The 27437-nt window shown below is 43.1% G+C and overlaps 1 protein-coding gene across 1 annotated transcript; it reads right to left on the bottom strand.

The window, feature by feature from the left end:
- Nucleotides 1–27046, bottom strand: LOC104491459 (ski oncogene). The gene is made up of 3 exons (XM_010133888.1): nucleotides 25925–27046; nucleotides 19276–19283; nucleotides 1–106 (listed from the first exon to the last, which is right to left on the bottom strand). Coding segments are annotated over exons 1-3 (921 nt in total). The 5' UTR covers nucleotides 26837–27046; the 3' UTR covers nucleotides 1–105.
- Between the last annotated feature and the right edge of the window lie 391 nt (nucleotides 27047–27437).

The following is a 27437-nucleotide window of genomic DNA, read 5'->3' as shown; positions in this document are numbered from 1 at the left end:
ACCTCATTTCCATCTGGCTGACACTGCATTAACGCTAAACCTCCAGCTGGATCCCACAGTATTGTCTTGAACATTGTGTTCCAGCAGAGCTGAACTCTCCGAGACTCTCTCTCTGCTCTGAACACAAATCACAACGCTTTATGTACGTACAAGAGCAGCCTCTCAATACCAGACTGTGCCCCGGTACCGTGGCGGACAGGCTGGAAACTGGGAGAGTTCATGGAAGGAGGCCAGTTGTTGTGCTGTGGGGTTTCTTGTTTTGGTTTGCAGACACTGCCTCTTTTCACAGCACACAGACAAGCAGGGGAGTCTCTCTCTCTCCCTAATGAGAGGGGGTTTACTCCGTTAACTCTTACAGCCTTTCCCGACTGTGATGTGAGGGTGGGAGCCACCCCCACCCAGCGTTACAGGAATGCAGTATTTTTAAAGTGGGATTCAGTGAACTTGGTGAGAACTGAAAGGGCCCACAGCACTCAAGTCAACCTTCTATCTGTTTGTATTTTTTCTCTCCTCCAGTGAAATGTATGACAGCCCCTGGCCACAACAGAAGCCAAAACACAGGGCTAACTTGGAAGGGCTTGACCTCCACATCTCTGGCCCAGGCTAGATGCACACCAGTAAAGATCGACTGGACCAGTTAAGTTACCAGAAAACATTTGCTAGAGGCAGTTCCTTGTATTTCCTCAAGACTCCTTCAGGCAGAAAGCATAATGCCTCGCAGTAAGAGTTAACAGGCCTGGGTTGCTCTGATATTTTACCCTCATCAAACATGGTAAGAGGCCTCCCATGCTGGAAACTCCTATGACCCAGTTAAAAAAAAGACAGTGACCCAATTCTGTTACGGCAGGAATTAAGCCTTTCTAATTTTCTCGAGCAAGAACAGTTTCAACTAAACAATCCACTTCCATCAAGCACTCCTCTTACTGAGAGGAAATATGCAAAATTCCATTTTTATTGCCATAGACTTACCCTTTCACAGCACCATTCATGTCAGCGTATCTTCAAGTCTTTTACAAATTAAGAAAGCACATTTAATATAGAATAATTGCCCACATTCGAATTCCCCTCTTGCTTTCAAAGGTAAGAATCCCAACCTCAAACCAGAGTAATGCCATTCCAGTAACCATCTGCACTGTTATGAGTGGGGCTTTCGAAGCAATACTACTCCTTGCAAGAAAAGTAAAAACTATTTCTCATTTACACTAAGCTCCTTTTGTCACTTCAGTAGAAAGATAATGCCCAAGTGCCACATAAGTATATCGGAAAGTACCTTTTGAACTTCACAAAAAGATGCTTTTGGTGAAAGCTGTCTGACAAGACCTTTGCATAGGAGAATTGGGTGCTAAGTGACATACAGATCTCACTGCAAGTATGAATATGACAGTGCGAAAAGTCAGCCACAAACAGCGAGAGGAAACGCTCCTCAGTGCAGTACACAAGTAAAACACAAGTAAAAGAAGTACTTGCTTTACGTGAAAGTCTTGTGCTATTGTGGAAGGTTCTGGTGTACACAAATCCTCAGCCTGCAGCCTACCAATGGTGCAAGTTTAAAATGAATTTATACATAAAGACTTTTCAAACCCATCCTTAAAATACAAATCAGCTAACGGCAGAGACAAAGGAACAGGTCAAGCAAAATTTCTTACTCCTTTAAGCAGCCACCATCAGCCACATAACATCTGGCTGTTTAGTACAGGTCACCTCCCTGCGATCACCCGACCCATACAGGATCAGGGTTGCATCAGGGGTAAAAGAGCACACAGAGCCATGACAAACAACAAAAACCTCTCGAACCTTAAAACAAAGAGAATCCGGCCAGCAACCTCTGCCTCCAGTCCAAATGAATCAGACTTTGCTCTTTTGTACGTAGCTCGTTGCTTGCAATCTGGGAGAGGTGATGGGAGGAAGCACAGTGGTTTATTCAGATCAGAGCTTGCGACAATCTGACCTAAACTCACCTACCAACGCAGGAGACTAAAATCTAAGATTGCTGGCTCTGAGCAGGGACAGATGATGTTACCTGAGAGCTGTCATTATACAATCGATTCATATCGCCTGAGAAGGCCTACAAACCACAGGCTGCAAGATTTACTATAAAGCACTGGGTACTCACATCTGTCTGTCACTCAACAACTTCAACCCAAACATGAAGTCTTATGCCAACTCAATGGAAAAAGGCTAAAAGGCTTTTTTTTTTTGTTTGTGTTAATAGACCGGACAACTGAAACAGAATGAAATACAGGCAGAGCTCAAGAGTAACATCCATGAAACTTAAAAACTAAAATCACTAATTCTTCACATGGTGGGAACACATATACATACAATAAAACAACCCACATCTGGCTGTATGGGCACCAGCACCACTACAAATCAGTGCCGTAGTCTGAACTAAGGTCATGGCCAGATCAAGTCACTCTGAGCCACATTTCCATGCTCAGCACACTGTAGTTTGCAGGAAGCACACATAAAGCGAGCTTACAGCCACAGTTTACAGTTTCTGCCAAAGAAAAGTCTCCCTCAACAACACAGGTCTGCCATGGTCTCCTTGTTCAATGTTCCTGCCCTTCTTCCACTCTGTTAAAAGATCAAATGAGATGAGGATCACATCCTTCTCTCCTTTACAAACTGGAAACCCTCCCAGCTCTGAAGAGCCTTTCAACACAGCGCAGCTGCGCTGCACTTTCGATTAAAAAGAGGAAGTTTTCCTTGACACCACAAGAGTGACACCCTGGAGACGACACTTGTGCAACCTTCTCCTGGGTCTCTGTGCTGTTGACTCCCCTGTCAAAGCTCAGTTGTCAGGATTCAAAAACAAAAAAACAATGGCACAATGTTTGATCATTATTTCTTCCTCAGCAATATAAGCTGTTTTGTAGGATCTCATAAAAAGGTTTACAGAAAAGTGTCACATACTTAGTTTGACAGAAGCCTTCCTAGGCCCCATCCCCAAAGCACTACCAAGGACTGCATACTCACAAGAAATACAGGTTTTGATTAACACAGCACTAACTAGAGAACGAGAAATTTGGTTTGCTACTTTCTCTTCTGAGATGTCAAGAGCTTCTGAGCACAACACTCCTTGTCTCTTCCACCACCTAAATTCAGATCAACCACAAGCCGGTAATGAGTTGTGTGTGAAGGCCAAGGTGAGGTAACGTTTTAGCATCTTTCATACATATTCATAAAGAAACAACAATTCTCAGCAATAATGCAATCCAGCATATACATAAAATGCTTCACAGAAACAATCTTAACATCCCTGTTGGGCAGGGAGGTAAACATTGTTAGTCCTGTTTCACAGAGGAGTAACTTGCCCAAGATCAACCAGTTAAACGGTGTCAGAAGGTGGGACTGTTAAAAAGTTCTCTTGACTCAATCTTCTGCCCCAACCCCTAAAGCAGTATTACCTCCCTGCATCTTTGGTAATAACAAGGGGAAGACCATTCCTTCCCCACCACCCATGAACAAGTTATACCTAGCAAACACCAAGTGATTTCAGAGGATGAATGAATGAACTCCTATGTAGTTAATTCCAGGAGCTGATCCAGTCCAGGCCTGCCCACAAACAGAAGGAAATTCTTTCACGTACACAGGAAGAAGGAGGAAGAAAGAAGAAAAGCGGAAGACAGACAAAAGTAAAGTGCTACATACAGACTAAAGCTTCGTAATCTTTGAATAGCAGACAGATTGACTGACCCAAGAACTCAGCTGCCTCAACAGGGACACAGGTTTTGAAGTACGGAAATTTTTCGCTAACCTGATTTACCCTGCAAAGCCTCCAAGGTGTGCTTGTGGCTTTAAATATTTTCTTGTTGCTGCTTTGAAGGCAAGAACAGACAAGATTTCCAAAGCATCCACTGATATGCTGGTGGGGGGGGTAGGAGGAGGAGGTGAATACTGTAGCTAGCTGAGAACTGTCAGATTGTGTTTGCCATCAAGGAATGCCATTTCCCAATGCCTGAGTTTAACTCTGGAATGAGATGCACGCTGCTGCTGACCCCTCTGCTGACATTCTATAGGCTCCCTTATCTCATCAGCCCCTGAGCATCCCATCCTCACTCCTCCGCGTTCATGTTCCCAAACTGTCAATCTCTCTGCAATGACTCACAAGGTTCTGAACCCACCATTCGCCTCTGTGAGTCTTACTATTTTTTCATACATGTCCTTCTGGTTTAGATTGAGAGGCATCTTATTCTTCTTAAACGTTAAAAACAAAATTAAAAAGAGTGACTGAAAGCAGTATACCCTCAGCAGAGCAGCCTCCCTGAGAGCACTGCTTACTTCAAAGAAAAACACAAAAATCTAATTCTGCTCTCCAGTTAAGAGTGCTGTAAATTAGGAATAATTCTACTGAAGTCAATCAAGCCACAATCATTACAACAACCACTGTGAGCAAAAGCAAAGCAGGGCCTGCCTGTGGGCTGATTTCAGGGATGAGAAAATACTCACAGGGGTGTACTACAGCTTAGGTCAGCTTACAGATTCTCTACATACTCCCCTTAGAACCCACTTAAAAATAGAATCTGCTTTACCTGCATTGTAATCCCCATCGTTACCTATGACAGTTGAGTTGTTTAGGCGTTTACTAGATGAGATATTCAGAAGCAGTGGTGCAATCTCCACCTGTGCATTACTAACACAGTTCTGAGGAAGGCGGAGTGGTTCAAGATGGATGCCAACCAGAATTCCAGCAAGGCTTCATCTGTCATACCTACGTGGTGTGGCTGTATCATCCAACACGGATGGCTTTAGTTCTCTACCTTCTGTCACCTCACTATTCAGATTATCCCACATTAAACCAAAGGCTCACTCAATATGGCGTTTTTAAAATTGGTAGAGTTCAGCACTTGGCAATGGAACTGTTTTAATGCCCTCTCATCCAACACCACTGCACAGAGCAGGAGGAAAACAATGGAATAATGATGGATCTCCCCAAGATATTTATTTAGATGCTGTGGTATTCCTTAGGCTAGTGAGTAACTTGACCAAAATGCAAAGCGTTAAAGAAAACCTAGCATGCTTATTTTTCAGAGAGCATAGCACCAAACACAAACATGCACATCCATACATTATTGGATTTGCTGGTTTAATCAGCAAGTACCAGTGACTCAATTAGCCTCTTAGCAGTGCCTAAATGCCACTAATTCAGCCCGCTGGCTGCTGCAGTGCACATACACAGGCTTGTCCCTTTAGATTCAGCGGTAACAGCACCGCTATTCTTCTCATGACAGCACTAGGGGCCCAGACAGTCTCCTTCTCTCTCTCTCTCTTTCTCTGTTCTGCCAACCACACAGAAAGAAAAGACCCCAGGGCTGACTGTGTGTGAGTGTTGAGTAGGAGGAAAAAGGAAGAGGGAGACACTATTTCTATTCATTTTACAGCTTCATCCATTAAAAGCCTTTCTAAAAAAAATGAAAAATGCATTCCCAGAATCTCGTGGTTTAGAGCATCAGCCTAATAAGGTGTTAAAGAAAAGACACTGACCGAATCTTCAGCAGCCACATCTACTACACAGAGGTTTAACAAATTACAGAAGCTAGGGCTGAAGAAGTACTATGTGATTCTAATTCACACTCCCACCATTGCTAGTCTGTCCCTCACGTTGTTTGGTTTTGGATAAAGGACGAAGCATCAACAATGTAAACCATAATTTCAACTGAAACTTTCACGCCTTTGGCAGCCTCAGTAATACACAACATCAGTGAATAAACCGATCAACCAACCCCAACCTGCTTTTTCTCTACACTCAAAAGCACATTTGTTCAGTTAATTTTTGCGACTCTCCCTTATATGACGACTAATTTTCAGGCAGATTGATTCCCTGGTGAGTTGTTGCACACTGTGCAGCCATAAAAGCACTACTGACAGTCAAAGAAGGTGACAGGAACAGTAGGCTGGTGTTAGGGCAGAAGCCAAAAGGAGTTTTGGCAGAACTAGGTATATGTCAAATTAAAGTGACCAAGCAACTACAACTTCAAAAGTATTGACTCAGTATGAAGAAAATGTGCTGTCAAAACACAACGTGTCAGAACTGAGCCCATCAGATCTATTTTACTTGATGACTATACATAGAACTACAGGTCAGGAGAAATGCAGGAGATCCCAGAGAAGGAAAAAAATCTTTGCTAATTAACTTACAATGTGAAAAGCAGAGAATTCTTACCCAGAAAACAGAGGAACACACATGAGCTCTTCTCCCTTCTTCATAATCCTTCTCACCACTTAAAATGAAGGCAAATTATCAAATGGCCAAAGGTGCATTCACTCTAGATTTGAGAGCCACAGTATTTGCAAAAGAGGCAAAACTGCTTTAAATCCCTCCGGCAGCTTCCCAGCTGACAATCACTTGGCATCCAACGGCCAGGTAGGAATTTGGCAATCACACAGGACTTTACAACAATATTTGCAACGTAAAATGAAACAAACAAACAGAAGAGAGTACTCCTTCCAAGTACTACACAGTAGAGAGGCCTTGCACTTCCACTCCCCCTTCCATATTAATATTCAACAGTTTAAAATAAAGATGTACCAAAACACCACCAAGGAATCCCAGGAATTCATTAAGTCTCCAGTATTTCAGTCTCTGATTTCCAATCAGCTGAAACTGGAAAGTCATTACTTCGGCTGCAGCCCAGGTCAGAGGAAAGACTCATCTCGCACTCAAAGCTGCCAGATTTCAGGTTCAGGATGTGTTCAGGTTGGGTTTGGAATTATAATGGGCTAAGGAGAATGCAGTACCTTAAGTAAGGAAAACCAGACAACCTGACCCCAGCAGACAAGGACACAGCCTCAGCCAGCACACATCAGCGTTTCTCAAGGAAGCCACTAGATCCACGCAGTGTGAAAACTGTAAATACCGTGGCAAAAGAATGACCACATTTCCTATTCTTGTACGCATAAGCATACGATTTGATACCTCATTTTGAGAGATAGTCAGCATGTAAATTTTACATATCCTTCACATCTACCAATCACAAATACCTAGGTATCGTCTTGGCACAAATACTGCCAGGACTATTCCAGAAGCCACACTAGCACAGTTCACACTACAGAAATCTCCCCTGCACAAAAGCCCACATCATCTTTCCTGCATAAAGAAAGAGGAAATTGTTGCCACTCAGGGGAACTCTATGAGAAATGTGTGCAGAGACAATATCCTGCTTGGTGGATCCTAGGAGCCAAGCACAGCTTCTAAAAATGGTCACAGACTTGCACGGCAGCTCCATCTGTGTGGCTGTATCCACTGACCATACCCCTGCTCCTTTCGCTGCCTCTGATAAATCCCTGTACATTCTCAAAGCCAGCTGCTCCCCGAGCACCCCGTCTCACAGGAACGGCTGCTCCTCCTCCAACTCCGGCTTTACAAACACACTAGAACAAGACAAGCGTATCTTTGTTGCAGCGTTTGGGGGTTGAGGTTTTGTTCGGTTGGTTGGGTTGGGTTTTTCTTTCAATAATCAGAGCTCAGCCACCCAGGGTGTAGGTAAACTTCACTGTGAGGAGACTTTACTTTTTAAAGGTGCCACAGAAATTATATATTGCAGCCTGATGTTCGGTAAAGGCTGCATTTCCCTAAAAACTGTAGTGAGCAGGCCAGAGAGGAGTTCTGCCCAAATGCAGAGAGATCACAATCAGATAAAATGAAACCGAAGACCCTTCAGAAACGTTATCTTGAGGAGGTGATGCTACTGCAGCTTATGGACATTTTGTCTTGCCTTGTCAGAAAAGCTGGCTTGCTAATTTATGGGCAGAGTGGGAAAAGCAGAGGGATACAGACAGACACAGAATACTTAAAACAGGACTCAGAATGGAGACAAAGCTCCCCTTTCACCTCCTGCTGCTATTTACCATCTGGGATCCTGAAAAGGGGCTGATGGGGAGTTTTGTGATAGGTTTGGCAAGGGGCAGGACATTTAGGATTTTCTATATGTAACGAGGTCATGTGTCAGCACCTTTGCAGCACATGGGAACGCTATCCAAAAGAAGATTCAACAAAAGGGCTGCTGCCCTGGCTGAACTGGAAAGAAATTCTATTTAAAAATATCTTGAAACCAATGCAGGCTTTTAATAAGATTAATAATAATAATAAATGTGAAGAAAGGGCCTCCAGAACCTAGCTTGGAAAAGCACAGAAAAAATGAAGGAATGAGCACATCCAAATAAAAGGTGGATGTTATTTATTACTACATTTTTAGAAGTGGTATGGTATTCAAAAGTAAAATGAAACTTCTGAATCACAGTATTTACACTTCTGTTTGGAAACCAAACAGGTCAGTTCACTCCATATTTTTGTTAACTTTCACTTTCTCGATCCCTTTACATTGCGGTTAGGCAGACAGGCTCATAGAACACATACAGGAGAAGAACTTGGTATTGCAGAATTCTCTGACTTTTCCACTAATGCTGGGGTTTGGGGTGGTGAAGATCCAGCAAGGACTGAAATCTCAAGTGTAAGAAGTGTAATATTTTATTTCCTTTCTAACATAGCTTTGATTCAGAAAAGCAATTTACAAAAGGCAGTTAGGTGAAATAAGGAGTTCTGGCTTAGAAATGTTTCTTCTGTTTTCATAAAAAGAATTATTAATAGGGTGAATTTCCCATCATATGGTGTTACAGTAAATCTTCAGACAGGATCCTTTAATCAAAGGACCTGAAGGAAACATAAGCATCCCAGCCTTCTGCCCAGACTGGATGTCTGCTGGCTCAAGTGACTCTAACACCACTGCTACTGCAGACAGTAATCTGCGTGTTAAATTATTTAAAATCTATAGCCTACAAGATGCACAGATGTGACAACTAGTCACTAGAATGAATGCAGCACTTCCTTTTCCACGTGTGTCAAACTCCTGGTTGGTAGAAACCTCATTTTCAAGTCTAAAGGCTTTAAACCGAGGAAGAAGTCACTTGCGTACCATCTGCCACAAGAAGCCACACCACCTATCACCCTCAAACTGCTGGTGAAGCCATCTAGCACCAACGTACTCCTGAGCATCTGTTTGGGCAAACCCTGTTCAGTATTCCTATCGTGTTGTGTCATCTTCCCGTTGCAGAAACAAGCAGCGTTTGACCAGAACAAGAACGGGGCCCTTCAACAAAGCATGGGATCACTGACTGCATACTGCTGTTGTTTCAAGGAGCAAGCCTCACTTCTGCTTAGTCATGGCAGATTTGCATATCTAACCTCAGCAGGTGAGGGAAGCAGACTACCCAAACTCTTAAACCCCTTCAACTTATCCCCCGATCACTGCCTAGAGATACTTCTAACGACAGAGGAAGCAGCTCTTCCCCGAACTTTGAGTAAAGTGCTACATTTAAAATAAAGCAGCTGGAAGGTCAGGGGAAGCTCTTGGTATCAAACCAGTACCTTCCGAACCAAACGCAGCATTATAGCATGGTGCTTTTGGCTAAATTTAATGAGACATTTTAAGAGTTATCATTCCTATTTCTTCATTTGTGCATTTTAGTGGTATCCTGGAATTTGGCAACTTCAGGAGAGGAAGTGGGGAGCCAGGAGGAGAGAAAAACCTACAGGCTGAGTGCATGAAAGTGAGCCAGGTTTTCCTCTAGAGCCAGTAAGCCTGAATGACAACAGACGATAAACTCTGCTTTGCAATTCATATCTGGCTTTGCCATATCTGCCAGCATAGGGATAAATACTATTCACTGATGAAAATGGGTATCAAACCAGCAGGACTGCACCCAGCTATACTCAAAATTGCAATGTACCAAATCTTAGCTAGACTGTCTGCTGTGCTGAGCCAGAGGAAGGGAGGGTCACCTACTCCTGTCTGTCCTGGGATATATTCAAATGTGATTTGGGGTTATTAAAGGAGAAATTTATAGAAATTAAACTTGCTTCCTTTGTCTCATATGTTTTTGCCTTAATTCCCAGAGGTTGTCACATTGGAGGCAGAGAGAGAGGACAATTGAAGAGAGAAAGTGAGGAAGAGAAGAACCAACATTAGCTGGAACCTTGATGTTTTAAATCAGATGGTCTTGAGCCAGACTATGGAAGGATCCATTTGAACACAGAAGTGTTTTTCTTGTGATTTCCCAATCTAAAAAACACTCTGGGCCTTTTGAACAAAGTATTTTCTCAAAAATGGTCCTCTTGCTGTGGTTATCTGTTCAAAGTGACCACCAATATAAAACTGGAAAGTAATACGAAGCTACAGCAATCGATACTCTGTCCTGCAGTCCTGATGTGTATGTAGTCATGAGTGGCGATACAGCAATGGGTGATACTGCATCATTCCACAGCACATTTCCCCCCCCGCCCCCGCTGTAGCAGTTTAAGAAGCCAAGCACTGCAAGACAGCACCATCCTGATACCTAAACCAGCACTGCAGGGATGGTCCTCTGACATGCTCAGACATTCCAAATGAGAAGACATGAAACAAGAAAACCCACCACATTTTACACCAGCACAGGCATATTCTTGCTCCCATTAACACTGAGTTATTTGCATCACTGCAACCCCGCTGACACAGCCACATGCTGACCTTCCACAGTGGTGCAGAACAGCAACTTGGCCAGACAGAACGTGAAAGAAAAGCAACCACTTAGTATCACGGATGACAACCATATTAGGCCATGACACACATACTACTTTGATGGTGTCATCTAGCTACGAAGAAAAACAAATAAATGGCCTTTCACTCCAAATTTTAAGTACAAAAATCCCTAATTTTTTTTTAATATATTGTTCTGCTCCGAGACAATAAACATAGTTTTGCTTTGTCCCCACAGCTTTGCAAAGAGCTTTATAAACAGAGGGAGCCACTTACGCAGAAGCAGGACAAAGGCCAAATGCACGGGACAATACTCAGGATTTGAAAATGTTACCAAAAAAACAATTAAAAAAAAAAAAAAAATCACAGTTTTGATAGTTCTGTGGGAAAAAAAACCCTTAGCAAATTTGCAACAAAACTGTTAAGTAATTAAGGCAAGACACTTCACACATGAACTTAAACTGCTAATTAAATCCCCCCTGCTTAATTGACTAGATTTGCATATCATTCAGTGCGGAATGGGAATGGCTTGGGCATCACACAAGCGCTTCCTTGTGCAGAAGGCTGCTAAGTAAAATAAACTAAGAGTAGTAAGAAAAAGCAATGAAAGTTTCTGAATGAAATAGAAATTTTCAGCTGAGATTTTCAACACGTTTTGTTAGGAATATCAGAACGTAACTGATTCCAATAGTAATAATCAGAACTACCGCAAATGTTTTATATCCGTGCCAACTATTCCCCTACTTTAACCTGTGATCACTGCTGTCTGCTCATACAGATAGCACTCGGTTACTCTCAGAAATGGCTTTATATTAAAGAGAATCAATTTCTGCTTAAAAATAAACAAAACACAGAACAATTCTTCATTTCATCTACTATAGGAGAAAAAGCATCAATGTCTGCCCCTCTCTGCCACTAAACTTACCATGAATTTAAAGAAAGGTTTGAGAAAACTTTCAGACCTGTAGTAGGAAAACCCCCTTTGACTCTAAGATCAACTAGACTCAAGGAAAACATGCAATTATCTGCCAGCTACATGGTCCGTAACCGACCCAAAGTGTGCAGCGTGAAACCAGCCTGCCAGAAGCCCTGCCCAAGGATGTCAGAGTGTGAGTTTTTGATTTAAGTGAGTAAGGATTCAGAGTCAAGAAGACAACTCCACACAACAAAATGGACTCGTTTCAGGCTGGAAAACAGACACAGGCAGACACTACAGCAACAGGGAATACCTGCTCACAGCTGGAAGGTTAGCACTGCAGACTGATGCTAGCACAACTTCCCTTTTTAAAAGATGAGCTTCTACAGCACTTGAAAATGTTTTGCAAGAAAAGGAGTTCAGCATACAAACCAGAAATCTGCTAGGCCTGCATTAGAGCACTTCCTTCTGTCCCTGAATGTTCTACTTGGGACAGAGGTATTTTCACAGTTGAAAAGTGTTGTTATTACTATCACATTATCAACTTTACCATTTCTGATCTTCCAAATTAGAAAAATAAAAACAATACAAGAGATATTTAACTTATCTTGAGGCAAAAGGACTCTATGTATAGCTACCAATAAAACCATGGGAACCCTTGTGGTGTCTAGAGTTGCACCACTACCACAACAGGATTGCGTGAGATCGCCATCACATTTACTACTTGCAGAACAGACTGAAAAGAAAGGCCAGTTCTGTGACTTGTTCTTTGAGTCACCTGCTTTTTCAAGAGAGGCTTCTGATACAAAGAATACACAAACAAACTTTTTAACCTAATAGCAGCCCCCATTTATGCCATAAACGGAAACAATCGTGTCCTGCAATAGGTACGATCCTGCAAACAGCACAGTAATGGCCGCAGGGTCTCTCTCACATCGTTTGTGCTGACAGTGATGATGCTGACACCACTTTCACACTACCATCAACTACAACAGAGACACTGCAGCCTTAAGCAGGTAAAACGTTCTGAGTAAGACAAGACTGGGTAATAAACTGGTAAGACCTGGGCGGGGGCTGCATCTGCACTCCACATTAAAGGGGGTTTAACACTAATCATTGTTATGACATCTTTAATGAGACAAATACAAGCAAGGGTTTGGATTTTTGTTTGGCTGTTTCTTACCTTAAACTGTTTTTTTAACTGATCTGCTGACCTGACCAGGAAGGGGCACGAGGACTGCAAACACTTTAGTAAAGCTGTGTAAAGTGCCCTCCATGCTTTCTGAGTCTTATGGAGACTTCCCCCATCTGATTCTGGTTGAACAATCACTGATGCAAAAAAGAGAAAACTTTTCCACACTGGACTCCTCATTTGTTACTGCTCCCAGCTGAAGCCAACACTATGTTTAAAAGATGCAAAGATACTTTTTTCTTTTGCTACATCACTTATTAGGCCAAGCAGGAGAAATTTAACTGCAATCAAATCACACACAGCTAATAGTGACGTGAGCAACTGAAGAATCAGGGCCATTTTTCCATTCCAATCTCAGAAAGGAGAGAGTAGATTGCAATGACGCATCTCACTGAGCTCATGACTACTGTGGAAGTTGCCATCACATCAGTTTATAGCACATTCCATTCATAGATATTGATACGGAGATTATTTTTTACCTCAGTTTGTATCTTAAAAAAAAAAAATCCATCCTTCATCTCATTTTTAAAAGGTTCTGTAAGTCTTTGAAACATTAATATTCTCCCTAACAAAGCCAGCAGCTGCTCTGCCAGTCTGTGACATGGATGGTTTTGTTAAAAGGTTTTCATGTGGGTTTTTTTTTCCAGTTCAGTGTGCTTTGCATATGAAACAAGACATTTCCCCACCCTCCACCCCCATTCCCTCCTAATCCAGAAGGGACCTTACTTCCTCCCTCTCAAACAAGCAGCTCATTCAGCAAAAGGGAAATCCCAAGATGCACTTAGGCAAGAAGCCTACAGAAGGAGCTTGGAAAAAAGAAAAAAAACCCAAACAACAAACCAACAAACCAAAAAACAAAACCACCCGCTCCCCCCACTGCCAAAGAAAAAAAGCTACCACTGTGTCCAAAACAGCAGGAAGAGGAGCAGCTGAGATGGTAATTATGGAACACACTTCTGCAAACTCCTACTTTAGGACATGGATCTGCCATGCCAGCCATTTCAGAAGTTTTTCCAGGGTAGCAATTCTGTTTGGGTCCTACAGCAACATAACCCACAGAACTGCAGCCCTCCCCTGCCAAAACTGAAATTACAGAAAGCCAGGCTGGCGAATCTCTTACATGATTACTGTGGTAGATTTAGTGGGGTGAATTTGGAGCAACTCAATTGTTATTTTGCAACTCTAATCTAAAGCAAAATTTATGTTTTTAAAATGAAAACAAAAATGAGGCAATCTTTTCTTCGTTAAGAACTTTGTTTGAAACAGGATCCATGTCTCTCCACCTAATGCTCGCTTTGCCATCAAAACTGTCTACATCAATTAATTCTGATGTCACAGGGGATTACGATTTTGACCAAGGGAGTAAAAAAGTTCAAAAGGGACTGGGGGTGTCTAACAAATAAGGGAGATTTTTCCTAGGGAAAAAAAAAAAACACCCACAAAAACATAATCCAGCAACTTCAGTGTAAGGGTTTTCACATCTGTAGACATGAGATCCAGCTGCTCTTTCAGGAGCACAGGAATGAACATTTCTCTTAGATACAAAGAAATATACAAAATTTAGTGTGAACCTACTGAAACCAAATCATGTTATAATAAGAGAAGACTGCACCAATAAATGAGTCCAGCCATCAAATTTGATGTTTAGAAACCTAAATTGTAAATGTGCAAACAGTAGAACTTAAATGTAGAAACAGCCTTCTGAGAAGACAACCTCCAATGAATCCCATGAATTACTCTAAATTTTCACTTGTTAAATCTCAGCAGAATTTGACACACAAGTTGTAACTAGTGAGGAGAAACTTGCTACGTCCAGAAGCTGTAACAAGTGATTTCCACTCTAAGGTACTTTTTGATAAACTTGGGCCAAGTCCATTGACTTTGCTGGAGTCAAACCAGAGAGCAAAACGTGGCCTCAGAGACCTTCCCTGAACGCAAGCGAGGCACTAGGTTCAGTTGTGACTATACTTTAGGGTCTTCTTCAAAGCTCCTATTTCTCGAATCAGTTCCTGGCATGGTTTGCACAGCACAGCTACACTGATGTCAAGGGCATTACTGATGGCAAAATGACCTGATTAAAGACCCTCGAGGCCTAGACCAGAGTCGTTTAAAATATTATCTATAATGGTAAAAGCTAAACCTCATCTACGCCTCTATAAATGCATAAATATCTAAACCATTTCAGTGAGGGAACCCAAGCCAGGGCTGTTTGCACAGGGGAAGATACTCCTGCTATTAACTTCCCCACATACTGTCCCCTCCACTAGCATTATTGTCGCTTCTCCTACAGCTACCCTTGAACTGACAAAGCTTTACAAACCAAACCAAAACCTGGGGAACAAAGCGAACGCTGCAATGCCTTCTCCACCATTTGTCTCCCTGACTCATTTTGGGTTCTGCAGACTGCACTCTCCTCTGGTTCAGAGGCTTAGACACTGCTCTCAGACAAAACCTGAGTGGGTTGTGCAGCATGGCACAGAAAATATAGGTGGGGCAATAATCCATAAGCCACTGCTACTCATAATCTGGTGGAAAAGTGAAACCACAGCTCCCAGTCCAGCTCCTGCCTACCCTCCCAGAGTGGTACACATGTGTGCCGTAACTGGGGAAAAGACATGTAACATTTTTCATCCTGAGCACTGAACTGCTAAACTCAGAATAAAGGGAAGCGTGACGAGCTGTACAAATGCAAATGTCCCAAATGCCAAGACTAACATTTCTAAAACCTAATTCAACTCTTTCGTTTCTTAGCTGCGGGCCGTTTACTGCCACTCCTTTTTTCCACCCAAACAAAAGACGAAAGGGATGACTCAAAGCAACTTGAATTTCAAGCTAAAGCCACAAAGCACTGCATGCCTCATCTTTAATATTAAGCAGGTGTGCAGATGATACTCATCCCAGCCTCAGCACCACCACCTCCATTGCAAAACAACTGCAGAAAGACCAAATTTACTTAAAAGACACGCAGATAAGTTAAACAATGCTATAAATACTGATGCAAGTCATATGGTAAATGCACGCAAATAGCATTCACAGCACCGCCAACTCCCTCCACCCCTTTGTCCCTCTAAATCACTGAATTTCTTCTTTTACTGTGTAGTCACACACTTATCTAATAAAAGTATAATAATTTTACATAGTAACAAAAATATTATACATAGTAACAAAAATATTATTTTTCCCTTCAGACTTTAGTAATATGACACACAATCTTTGCTCTAGAATTAACAGGGCTAAAGAAGGAACAATGAACCCATTATAAAAAAGATTTTTACATAAATACGTTTCTAGAAATTAAGTTTTTAGAAAAAAAACTCCTAACTTGCTATGCCATAAGGGCTGAGGCCTTTGAACCGTAGTTCTGCATATCCTCTGAACAGTAGTATAGGGCATTTTACTCCACCACTTCCATCATTATCTACTGTCAAATACCATCCAATGGGCATTTGGCTTCACCCATTTTGCAAAAGAGGATGCTGTTGTGGCAAAAGAATTAAAGGCAAAAAGCCAAACAAAACTAAATCTTCGGATATGTTAGTGCAAGGACTCATCATCTGGCATGTTTCTCATTAGTGAACGAAGGGGAACAAAGAAATACCAACACTGGGCCTAACACTGCAGTCTCCTGAATTGGACTGACTTCCCACAGCAGCTCTGCACTGCTCTCGGTATATTCATTTCAAAGGAATATTTCTAAATCTTACCAGCATGGGTGAGAGAATTCACACACCCACTGAAGAAACTGAAAATGCTACTAGGGAGTTAAGAATGGTGAATTCTTTTTATATTTTCTTGAATGACACTCCATTATCTTTCAACCAAGTGTTTCAGCTGTGGAATGACAAGAGTTTATAGAAGCACACTTAACATATGGTTTTATGAGGAATTCTTAATACAAAAGGGTAAATCTGAAATCATTACATCAACAAAGGTTACTGAAGTCGGACCACAGTGTAGCCTTAGTATTGTCCATTTTCTGTCTTTCTAGACCATTACTCTGTAAAAAGGCTATAAAACCTATTTTACTGCCATAAACACAAAAACCTGAACATTTTTGAGGATTTCTTGCTTGTGTTTTTTTGAAGATTCTTGTCAAAAAAATACAGGACTTAGAAATGTAATACTTACAGAAGGTTTTTTAATTATTTAAAGTAATTGACTGCTTCCAATTGGTACTACTGCAATCTCTGTTTTAGTAAGCAGCAGGATTCCCACACAACCTGTACTGGGTAACCCTCAGCAGAATCAGCTTAGTTAGCTAAATCCTGACAACAGCACCTATGACATTCTGTACGTAGGCCGAGATACACAGCACTCCAGTGTTACATAATAATAGAAAGAAAATCACGGTGATGATCCCCTTTCTGCCACCTGATCCGCATGGACAGCTCTCCAGATGTGCTCAGCTCCCCCACTGACACCAGCAGGGGCTGTGGGCCTGGGTCAGCTGCCAGGTCCCAGACCGCAGGATACAGCCACTAAATAACCCCATGCAGAAGGTCACGTTTTATCTAGAAGTTATTTTGGCCTCTTCAAGTTCAATAAATGGACTTGACAACAATAGCCCTCTTCTCCTGTGTCAAGTGACACAAAACAGCTTAATTTTGCTGAAAAGCAGCAGGGAAGATTTTACTAAATGGTCAAAGATTACTAAAAGCTGCATTACAGAAATACTTGATTCTCTCTCTCTCCCCTGACAATTGCGGAGCTTCACCATTGTCTTGTTTACTGATAATAAAGGCACCAACCTCTTGGAAGAGGAGAAAATCTGAAGACTGAAAGAAAATGGGTGGCATTATTGCTGAGCTTAACATACCACTGGCACATCACGCTCAGGTAAGTCTGCACTAACAGTTCTGCAGACCCCTCCCCAGGAGGGTGTCCAACTCAAGAGTCTGGCTGAAGCTACTTGGGCATGAAGCAGCAGAGCCTGTAGCACAGGTAAGGTAGGATGTGGAAGGGGTAGTGGACTTCATAAAAATGCAGAATATGACAGTGAAATATATGAAATGTTTTTTCTTCCAACCCTAACAGATGTTGTCCAATTAAGGATGCAAATAAATCATCTTCTGCATTGCAAGTCAGAAAACACATACATAAAAGCTTTCTAAATACATTTCAGTTTAAACTTTCATAATTCTCCCAGTGGAGAAATCATATTCCACTTATGTAGTCCTTAGAAAGAGACATTATTACATACAATCCCATGCCACTAAGGCAGGCACATCTCTAGAAGAGAGGTGCACCCACACACCATTAATTATACGGGTGTGGAGGCAACAGAGGGGGAAAGCTGTAACAGGGACGCCAAGACCAGAGTCTGCTGTTTCCACAGAGACTGATCTGTAACCAAGCTCAAGGGGCTGCTCCCCTTTCACCAGCCAGAACTGTCTGTTATACTTAACCCAGACTTCCGAACACTTGATATCCTGTCTGCTATTTCAATGCCCTTACTCAATGCTTCAGACAGACATTACACAAACTGGCTGGTGAAAAGGGTTGAGAAACCAAGAGGCAATCCAAGTCAATGACCTTATTCTATAAAACGATACCATTGACTGAAGAGAGGATGAAGAACAAAGCACGGGGGTGCGTCTTCTGAACATACCACTGAAATCTTCCGCGGGAAAAGACAAGCACGAGGCTGTATCTTATTTTGTTAGTACTGCTGCTGGCTTTTAATCCCTAAAGCCGAAGCAATTCTTGTGCTTCCAGTGCAACTGAATCTCATACCAAAACAAAAACAGCTTCAATTTGAAAAACAAACAACAGAAAACAAACATAAAAGTCACATTTTCTACTAAGCATGTGCAAAGGTAACAGTACATAAATCAATACAAAGCCAGAAAGCAAGTTATTGATTGGCTCCATTGCTATTTACCTCCAGCGTACAGAATGATGCTGCAGTTTTACATACACACAGGATCTCTACCCTTCTGTGCATTTTCCCTGGTTTTTTAAGACTGTTGAGTAAAAATACTTAACGTGACTGAGACTGGCAGGACCTGTCTCATTTACCAGAACATACAACTATGCAGCTGATCAGGTCGGTTTAACATGCACCCACTGCTTGGAGAAGCCCAATTTTATGTGATAGCAACCAAACCATAGATGGAGCCAATGAGGAGAGCTCCATACATGGGAATTCCCCTTGGCTTCCAGAAGAGCTCTGTCCATGAAACACTGACAGGACCAGTATCAGTGGTTTTGTTACCTCATCCAACCAACAAGCAAACTAATCAGCTCAGTCAGAGGGGCCAAGCTCTATCAGCCAGCAGACTTGCCCAATACCGACAAAACAGGCACACTCAAAGAACTGCACCTGATACAATTCTGAGGCCAAGTTTACGGTCCTCGAATTTGCATCAGAAGGAAGCTGGCCCTTATCCCAACTGTAGACATATTCCCCATCAGTAAAAAAATTTTTAAGAAAAGACAAATTCTAAATACAGGAAAAAAGAAACCACCCCGCCCTGTTAGGTTATCTACCTACATGTAGTGACCAGCAGATAAAATCCTTTCAGTCTGAAGCCAGCTCCTAGCTGCAGAAACTATTACCCCATTCAGTAAGATCCATTGGGATCAGAGCACCATCAAACATCTGTGAAACCAAAACCTCGTTAACGAGAAAAATGAAAATACTGAAGGAGCAGAACCACAGGTTCTACTCTCAGCTTTAGCACAGGCCTGTAAATGCCAGGTAAGGCCATAAACTTAGTTAAGTCACTTTGTCTCTACATCAGCATCTTCTGGTTCAGGATCTGTCCCTCTGCTCTGTGACTGCAAGGAGTGCCAGTCAAGTCACAGAAGGAAGTCTAATACATACACAAGTCTTCTGTGGTTTGTGGGTGAACGGGTTCCAATTACTATGCCAGCTGATTGCTTCAGTGAGAACTGCAGACCTAGCCCCAAACCTTCACATGAACCTCGTAGGTTCCAGAAGATGCAGGAACAGGTGACTTTCGTAATAATCTGAGTTTTTATCTCTACACTGACAATGAAACGTAAAGGACGAACAAGACTACACAAGGTATAAATGAGGAAGAAAGGGACCAGAGCGTATCTTTTCAGAGCAAACTTGCTTCTCTGAAACTGTTTTCCAAACACATGCTGGCTGTATTAGAGACTAAGAGAGAGGAATAGTGTTAAAAAAAGTGGTGCAGATTTATTAATGTATATTACCCAGGTTCAGAAAACCTATGCAAACAAATCAGATACTATCTAATAAAATGTATCATTAACACGCATACTATAATTGACAAATTTAAACAAAATCATGCTACATTACTACTTTCTGAAGTAATGCTTCCTGTATGTGAAGATCAATCTGAGTTAAGTGCCCTATGGCCACTCAGCTAAAATAGATTAGCCTCCTAACTGACAGTATTCTATCGATAGATGCTCTCCAATTCAGTTTAAGTTACTTTTGTCTAAGCTCTAATTTCTTTCCAAGAACCACTGTTGGATTTAGAGTAACTGTTCCATGCCAGTTCCCTCTAAACAAGAGTTGCAATGTCAAGTTCAAAGTTTGCTTTTTTAAAAAAACACCACACGAGAATCAAAACATTTTCTGAGTCCAAGTGCTGCGCACATTGAGGCAGTTCTCTGTGCGATAGCAGAGCAGTTTGGCCAGCTAAGCCAGCAATGTGAGTTCCCATCACTGGTTACCACCAGCAACAGCCAGCCCACTCCTTTCCGTAGGCTGGGCCCTTCAAACCCCTCACCTTACCTTTGCAAAACGACTTTGCTAATAAATGAAAATAACATGAGTTTTCAATAAGAACAGACAACACATCTTTTCAGATGCCCAAACCTTGCTCGAGCTCAATGACCTGGATGTAGCCCCCAAGTTCCTTCCCCCTGTTCCGGCAGCACTGAGAATCAAGGAAGGCGTAGATAAGGTACAAGGAGCTGCCAGAATTTCAGCCGCTGTGGTGTCTAGACACGCTCGGAGCAGCCTCAGCCTCTACAGACGCCTCCAGATGCTTTTACAACAATGATCTAAACGCGCCTCTCAGCAAGTGAAAACACACCCTCATTGGTCAGCCCGCCCAGTTAGTGATAACCACCATCGCATCCTGGCGGAGACCAGGTGTCAGGCTCCCAACACAGCCAAAAAATCCACTGTGTTTACACGCATCTTCAAAGCGTGCTGCTGTTTGGGCAGAACATACGCCCAAGCCCGAAACCACAGAAATGGAGAGGCAAGCGAGACAGCCCAGACAATGAAGGGAGAGGCAGATGTTTAAATATTGTAGGCAGTGATTTTCAAAAGAAGAGACTGCATATAATTCCCTCCCTAATTCAAGAGGACTGAATTCAGGAACTTAGGTACTATTCTGGGGCAACAGAGAGCCATAGTTGACTCAACATCATTAGATCATTATTTGCAGCATATTCTTTGTCTAACACACATGCACGTACCTGCTTCTTTGTTCTCCAGCTACAACATCTATAAAACTGTTTGCACGCTTGGGAAAAAAACGCTGATGTCTGCTTAAACACTGACATCTCCTCAGGTACACAGGGTTTTGTTTAACCGTGGTACTGGTTTTGAAGTTCTACTTTTAAGCTGTAAAAGGATTCTGAACTAAATTACTGCCTCAACATTCTTGTTTCGCAGGCTTCAAACTTTTTACTGAAGAATTTCTAATATAATTCTTGAACATCAGGTAAGAGAACAAGCTAATTCAGTGCTCCATGGAAAAACAACTGTACCCTCAGTTCTTAGGCAAAATTTTCCAAGTGTATTTATCAAGTCAGTTTGTACCAAAAAGAATAAACCCACTCAGCAGTCTGAACTGTACTGCCTGTGAATAAAATCAGAAGCTCTGCTATACCCACCATAGGATATGTACCATTAAAATATAAAGAAGGTTACTACTACCAGGAGGCAGGACTTCATCCTGACGACACACATTCCAGCTCTACTACTGCAGCGTTTCAGGTGGCCATAAAGCACAGCCCAGCCCAGCAACCACCGCGCAACCCCTGAAGCCCACAGCTACCCTACCACTGGGTCAGGACTGCGCTACTTCACTTTCAGCAATTTCTGTTCTTTGATTTGGCTGCACACTTGACCTGGCTAAACCTCACTCCAGCTGAGAAAGCTGCATGTTGCGGCAGCACTGGGTTGGTAGGCATTGTGAAATAAAGTGGGAGGCCTTATGTGCTCATTTGTGTGTCAGTACCCAGAATGCTGCTTCTAGCTTCCAGCTACTTCATAGAAGTGCTGCTGGGACTTGAACCGTGGGAACACTGCAGTGCTAGCGCGTGTGGGTGTGTTCACACGTGTGCAAGGAAAGCGCTGCTCTTCTCCTGTGTCTGATCACATACAGCTTTGCTGGAAGTACAGATGTCTGGCACACAGGTAGGAAATATGAAAGCACTGTCAAACATTGCTCGGTTCAATATTTAAAAAGGAAAAAAAGGGTTCAGAGGAAACAGAGTCGAACCCACCCTCCTTTAGTGGAAACAGCAACCAACAAAGCCTTCAGGCCAGCTTTTTGAACTGATTCCGTCGGAGTGGAGGCATACTAACTTTAAGACAGTGGAGAGCTGTCTGTCACACCAAAGTGAAAAGAAAGCCTGAAAGACACACCAAGGCCATTATCTACATCAACAAGCAAACACTCAACATGCACTACCTGCTGAGCTCCAGAAAAAGGCTTTGGCACTGCTGATGGATTTCTAGGACCCTGTTTGGCAAACCTCCCAGGTTATCCACATTTTAGATTTCTAGAAATACCCAAGAATGTAATGGTTGTGCTCCATGCCCATAATGGTGGATGAAATAGGGGCAGGCAGGGCAACAGAACACCCACTCAAGTAAAAGCCATGCTGGTGGATGGAGACTCTGAAAGACCAGAGAGAAAACAAAGCAGGAAAAAACCTGCACGAGCATGAGAGAAGGCATGAGTGAAGGATACAAACAGAGGAAACTGGAGAAGTCATCATATGGATCAAGAAAAGAGCGAGCTTCAGAAAGTGGCAGGAAGGTGAAAGAGCTTATGGGAGGTCAATCACTCATCCATGGATGAACAGAGATGAAAATCAAAATCTGTTACAAATCAAACATTTAGAAGAGGGTAAGGAAAGGAAAGTGGCTGAGGCCTCTGTGGTTCTTGTTCTAGTGGGGGCTCCAGCTATCACAACTCCCCCAGTTTTCGGTTGAGACCCTTTGCTGACTTCACAGAGGTCTAGATGAAAGCTGCTTCTGCAAGCGACAAGACCAGACAACATGCCTCTTGTTCAAGCAACCATGCTGACTGAGAGACAATATATCCGTGTCTACATATCCATCTCTTGATACAGACAGACAGATATGCCTAATGGATACTTGATGCATATAGAAATGTATGTCGGGAATTAAGTATCTAGGTAAAGCTTTAAAATGCAATGCTTTAAAACCACAGCATGGAAAAAAGGGGGGGGGGGGGGGAAGAAATGAAAAAAAAAAAAAGGCAGTTTTGCCAGCACGCTGGATCTGCAACAGGGGCCTGTGCCAACCCAGCTCTTCCATGTAAATCAGACCCTTAAAAGGCAGAGCTGTGCTGGCAGAAATCTACATACCTCATCACAGAAACCTCATGAAGACACAGGAAAAGGTCAAAAAACTCACTGTTTCTGAAACAGCCATAAAACCGGTCATATGCATCCCATGGCAGCAACATACAAACAGAGTCCCAGGGAAGAGAGACCACACAAAGCAGTATGGACACATGCATAGATAAATAAACTGGGAAGCTGATAAAAAGCCCACTGGTGGAAGTACAATATCTGACACAGCAGATTATGGTACACAACACACAAACACCTCCGTATAAAATAGAACAAAGCAATGCAGAGATCTACATCAAAAAGGAAGACCACCACAAAGACACATATGCTTCACCCTTTCATCCGCAGCACAGACAGACACACAAAACCCCCACAGATTGACAGTCATTAACACAAGCTCGCAGACGGAGGCCCATCTTTCCATTTCCTTACTAGGCATCTAAACTTTACTCCAATGTTACTTGCCCCTGGCCACAGTCTACCAATCTTAGAGCCTGATTAAATCTCTCCGTAATTATCTGCACACACTGCTACAACACAAATGACCTCAGCGTATGATATCCGTTGGTTAAGTCCAGTGAAAAAAGACTTCAGAAAAAGGAAGGATAAGCATACAGAACTCTACCAGCACAGCCAGACTCTCATCAAGACTGCACACATTAATAGGGCAGCCCTGAAGACAGTTCAAAAGACATCTTAAGATTTTTACAGTGACGGATTTTTTTGCAAAATTTTGTGAGAAATACAATGGCCATGATTTCCTTACATAATTTCTGGCATCCACTATTAGCTATCTCCAATTCACTCTGCAAGAAGTGCTGCACCTCATGAAAATTTGCAGGGTGGGGGAAAAGCGCGTGGCATGTTCTGAACTAAAACCCATTAAGGAATCACCAAAAAAGTCAGGCAAAGCCAAGACTTAGTAGTCTTTTCTTATCCTCCACCTGCAACCTCACCTAGGGCTTTGAATAAGTCATACAAGTGAACAGAATGCCGTAAAAGCCTTGGAAGAAAAGGAAAGCACAGCTCTAACTAACACTTGTTTTAATTAAACTCTGGAAATGACCAAGCTAGGGACACAGCTTGTAGAGCAAGAATGTGGAGATTTTTTAATTCTGCCATGCCTTAGAAAATTCATTTCCCAACAAGAAAAATGCCTCCACTTTCGGAGGCGTACTCTCCTCTCACAGACATTCATATACATCTATCCCACCACTCCATCTTAGCACATGACTGATGGAGAATAGACAAGCCATTAAAAACACATCCACCTCCAACCACGGAGATAATGTGGCTCATTACAGCCCAGCTTTGTCACAGCGGTTCTGACAGTCAAGCGGGAGGAAAAGGAGGGGTGAGGACAAGGACTGAAAACGGGGCTGAGCAGATGACCAGGAAAGAAACAGGAACGAGTGTGACTCTCCTCCTGAATCAGAGACCGTGGAGGCCAATCAAACGGGTTAACCAGGCCTCTTCAGCGAGCTGCAGGAATTACTGCAGTGCTTGTGCAGGATGTTTTTAAAAACCTGCCTTTTGTTTGGGCATTTTTGTCGTGTTTTTCATAAATAAAAGCTCTGTTTAAGTCTGAGCACGCATCTGCCCCTTTAAACAAGTATTTGGTGAGTTAAATTAGAATTTTACTGAACATTCTCAGTGGGCTTTAAACGTTGCTTCTCTTTCTTGAAGCTTGTGTCAGTGCCCTTCCACTCCAGACACAGAAAAGCAAAGAAAAGTTTGGAAATCTCTAACAGATGAAGCAGAATCCAACCAACAAACCTGCGGGGTAAAACTCAGTAGGCAAGACTTTGCTTAAACCTTATACTGGGGGACGGAGCGGGGAGACAGCCAGCCAGACACGCGGGTCTGCGGGCACGTCCGCCAGGCCTTGTGGCACTGCTGCCCACTCATCGGGACTGGTGCCAGATGCCAAGGCAGCCTCCCACCCACACACCAGGGATTCTGGGATCTAAAGGCAGCTCAGACTGAAAGAGAAAACAAAAGACACCTAAAAAAAAAAAAAAGCTGTGCTGTAGCTGTCTGGCTGAGCAGGGCACGGCGTGCCTCGAGAGGCTGCTGCGGCTGCCCTGGACAGATGCATTTACCCAACGCACACATAACCCGACACACAAAAACCTGGCTGCTGCAGAGATTCAGGCTCCACAGGGATACTCTAAAAGCAGAGACGTTCTGCACAATTGATGTGAACACCAGCGACCTGCATTGCTGACCATATTTTTCTTAGCAGACACGTTTTATTTCGATACAAGCATTTAGACAATTCAGCCCCCACCTCCATCCCTGGCGGCATGCAGCTGATCAGAAAACTGTACATGTTTGAGTCTGGAGTCAGTAACCTGCTATTTTTTCCTGGCTTCTTCCTTGTCTTGACCCCTAAGTGAAGCTCTTAGGAGTTGAAACCACGTACTTCCTGCTAAACTCTGTGATGGGTTTCAAAGATCACGTTCCATGTATAGTAAGAAATGCAAACACACATATGTAATTTAAACAAACCCGAACTACCGCGTTTGGAACACAACCAGAGAAAAAACCGGTGCCATCTGAACCACTGTTCGGGTACACGAACACACACGTGGTGCGAATGAAGAACACCATTAGACTGCTAAATGACTCCAAGGGGAAGCAGCTGCCAACAACCCGGCTCTGCCGATGGATGTTACCGAAACGACAGCAAACACCTCTCCTCCTTCTCCCCCCACCCCCTCTACAATTAAAGGCATCACTTACCCTGGGGGCTTTCCTCTTGTATTTGTTGTTATAGTCAAATTTTTCTTTCATTTCATCTAAGAGCTGGCCCAGTCTAGCTTTCTCCTCTTTCCCAGTGTAATCCTGGCTGAGGAGAATATAGGATCTCCAGTTTGCAGAGTCAAAGCCCCAGTGGCAAGTCCTGTTTTCCAGCGATTTGTGAGAATGGACCACAAATTTGTGAGGTGGGTACATGAGCCTGCAGTCCAAGCACTGGATGCAGGCTGCGCTGGGGTTACTGTAAAGCTCTGGCACCAAGAGTCCCTTACACTTTCCAAAGCATTCATGATACACCTTGAAGCTCTTCTCTGTAAGCTCCAGCTCGATCGTGCTAGAGAACTCCTTCTTGCAGTGGGGAGGATAGGTGCCACCATAAAGCAAGGCATTACAAAGCCGCTCAGCATCAGTTTTAGTGATGAGCCCGCAGGAAGGAGCAGAGAAGGGCAGGATGCCCATGACTTTGAGGATTTCCAGCTGGTCAGCGGTGCATCTGGAGCAGTAAATATGTAGCTCATCGCACACCGAATTAATCTGCTGCAGGGAGAAGTCCCTGAGCACCGAGTTCAGGATCTGGGGCAAGCAAAGCCGCTTTTCTCCACCCACCACGAAGCAGGAGATGGTTTCCCCTTCCAGGATGGTCTCGCATCTCTCCGTGGATCTGTCCGAGGGCATGAAGAAGGGACCAGGCATCACCGGAGGAGGCTGGATGGGGGGCAGATGCAGTACGGGTTCTGCTGGGTCTTTGCCATTGTCCTTCTTGTACATCTCCTGTGCCCATCGTGCTGAGAAAGCAGCAGGGCCACCCAGGGAGCTCATAGAGCTCAGATGAAACTGTTCCAAGGTCTTCTGCAGTCCTGGATGAGGCTGGAAGCTGCTTCTACTTACAGTCTCCATTTTTTAGTTTCTATTCCCAAAACAAACAACAAAAATCCCCAGTTATCTTCCACCCTGGTACAAATCCACTTAAGGGATTTTTTTTTAAGAAAAAAAATATGAACAAAATGAAACAACCCACCCTTGTTTTTTTTCTCCTTCCCACTCAGGTTTAACAATCCACTAAGGAATAGGAAATAAATCCTTTTGTATGCTTGTATCTTTCTTCTTTCTTTTCTCTCGGTTGGTTACAATCTCAAAACCTCCAAGTCTCCAAGCTGCCCCGAAGGAGCACAGAGCCACGGCAGAAAGAGGTCTTCATCCGAGCACTCACCCCCTCAGCCAGCCCCCCAGGCAAACCAATCCCGCCTCCCACACCTCCACCACACACACTCACTCGCACACTCACTCACACACACACACGCCACCCACAGAAACACAAAAAGTCTGTGCCACGCTCCCAGCACCAGGGGCTCAAATATGTTCTGGCGGCTGCTGCTTCTCTGCAGTAATCACCCTTCTGTCCATATCCACCGAAAGGAAGGCGCGGGGGAGGAAAGTAAAAAGCAGGAGGAGGAAGAAAGCTTGGTCTGTGGCAGCGAACAGCGCAGAAGAAAAGGCC

This window comes from Buceros rhinoceros, unplaced genomic scaffold (assembly GCF_000710305.1).
Source record: "Buceros rhinoceros silvestris isolate BGI_N320 unplaced genomic scaffold, ASM71030v1 scaffold30213, whole genome shotgun sequence".
In the NCBI taxonomy this organism is placed as follows: domain Eukaryota; kingdom Metazoa; phylum Chordata; class Aves; order Bucerotiformes; family Bucerotidae; genus Buceros; species Buceros rhinoceros.
This window is presented reverse-complemented; position numbering and strand designations above follow the sequence as displayed.

Coding starts and splice junctions, on each gene's coding strand:
- LOC104491459 (XM_010133888.1), bottom strand. CDS start 26,836: ATGGAGACTGTAAGTAGAAGCAGCTTCCAGCCTCATCCAGGACTGCAG.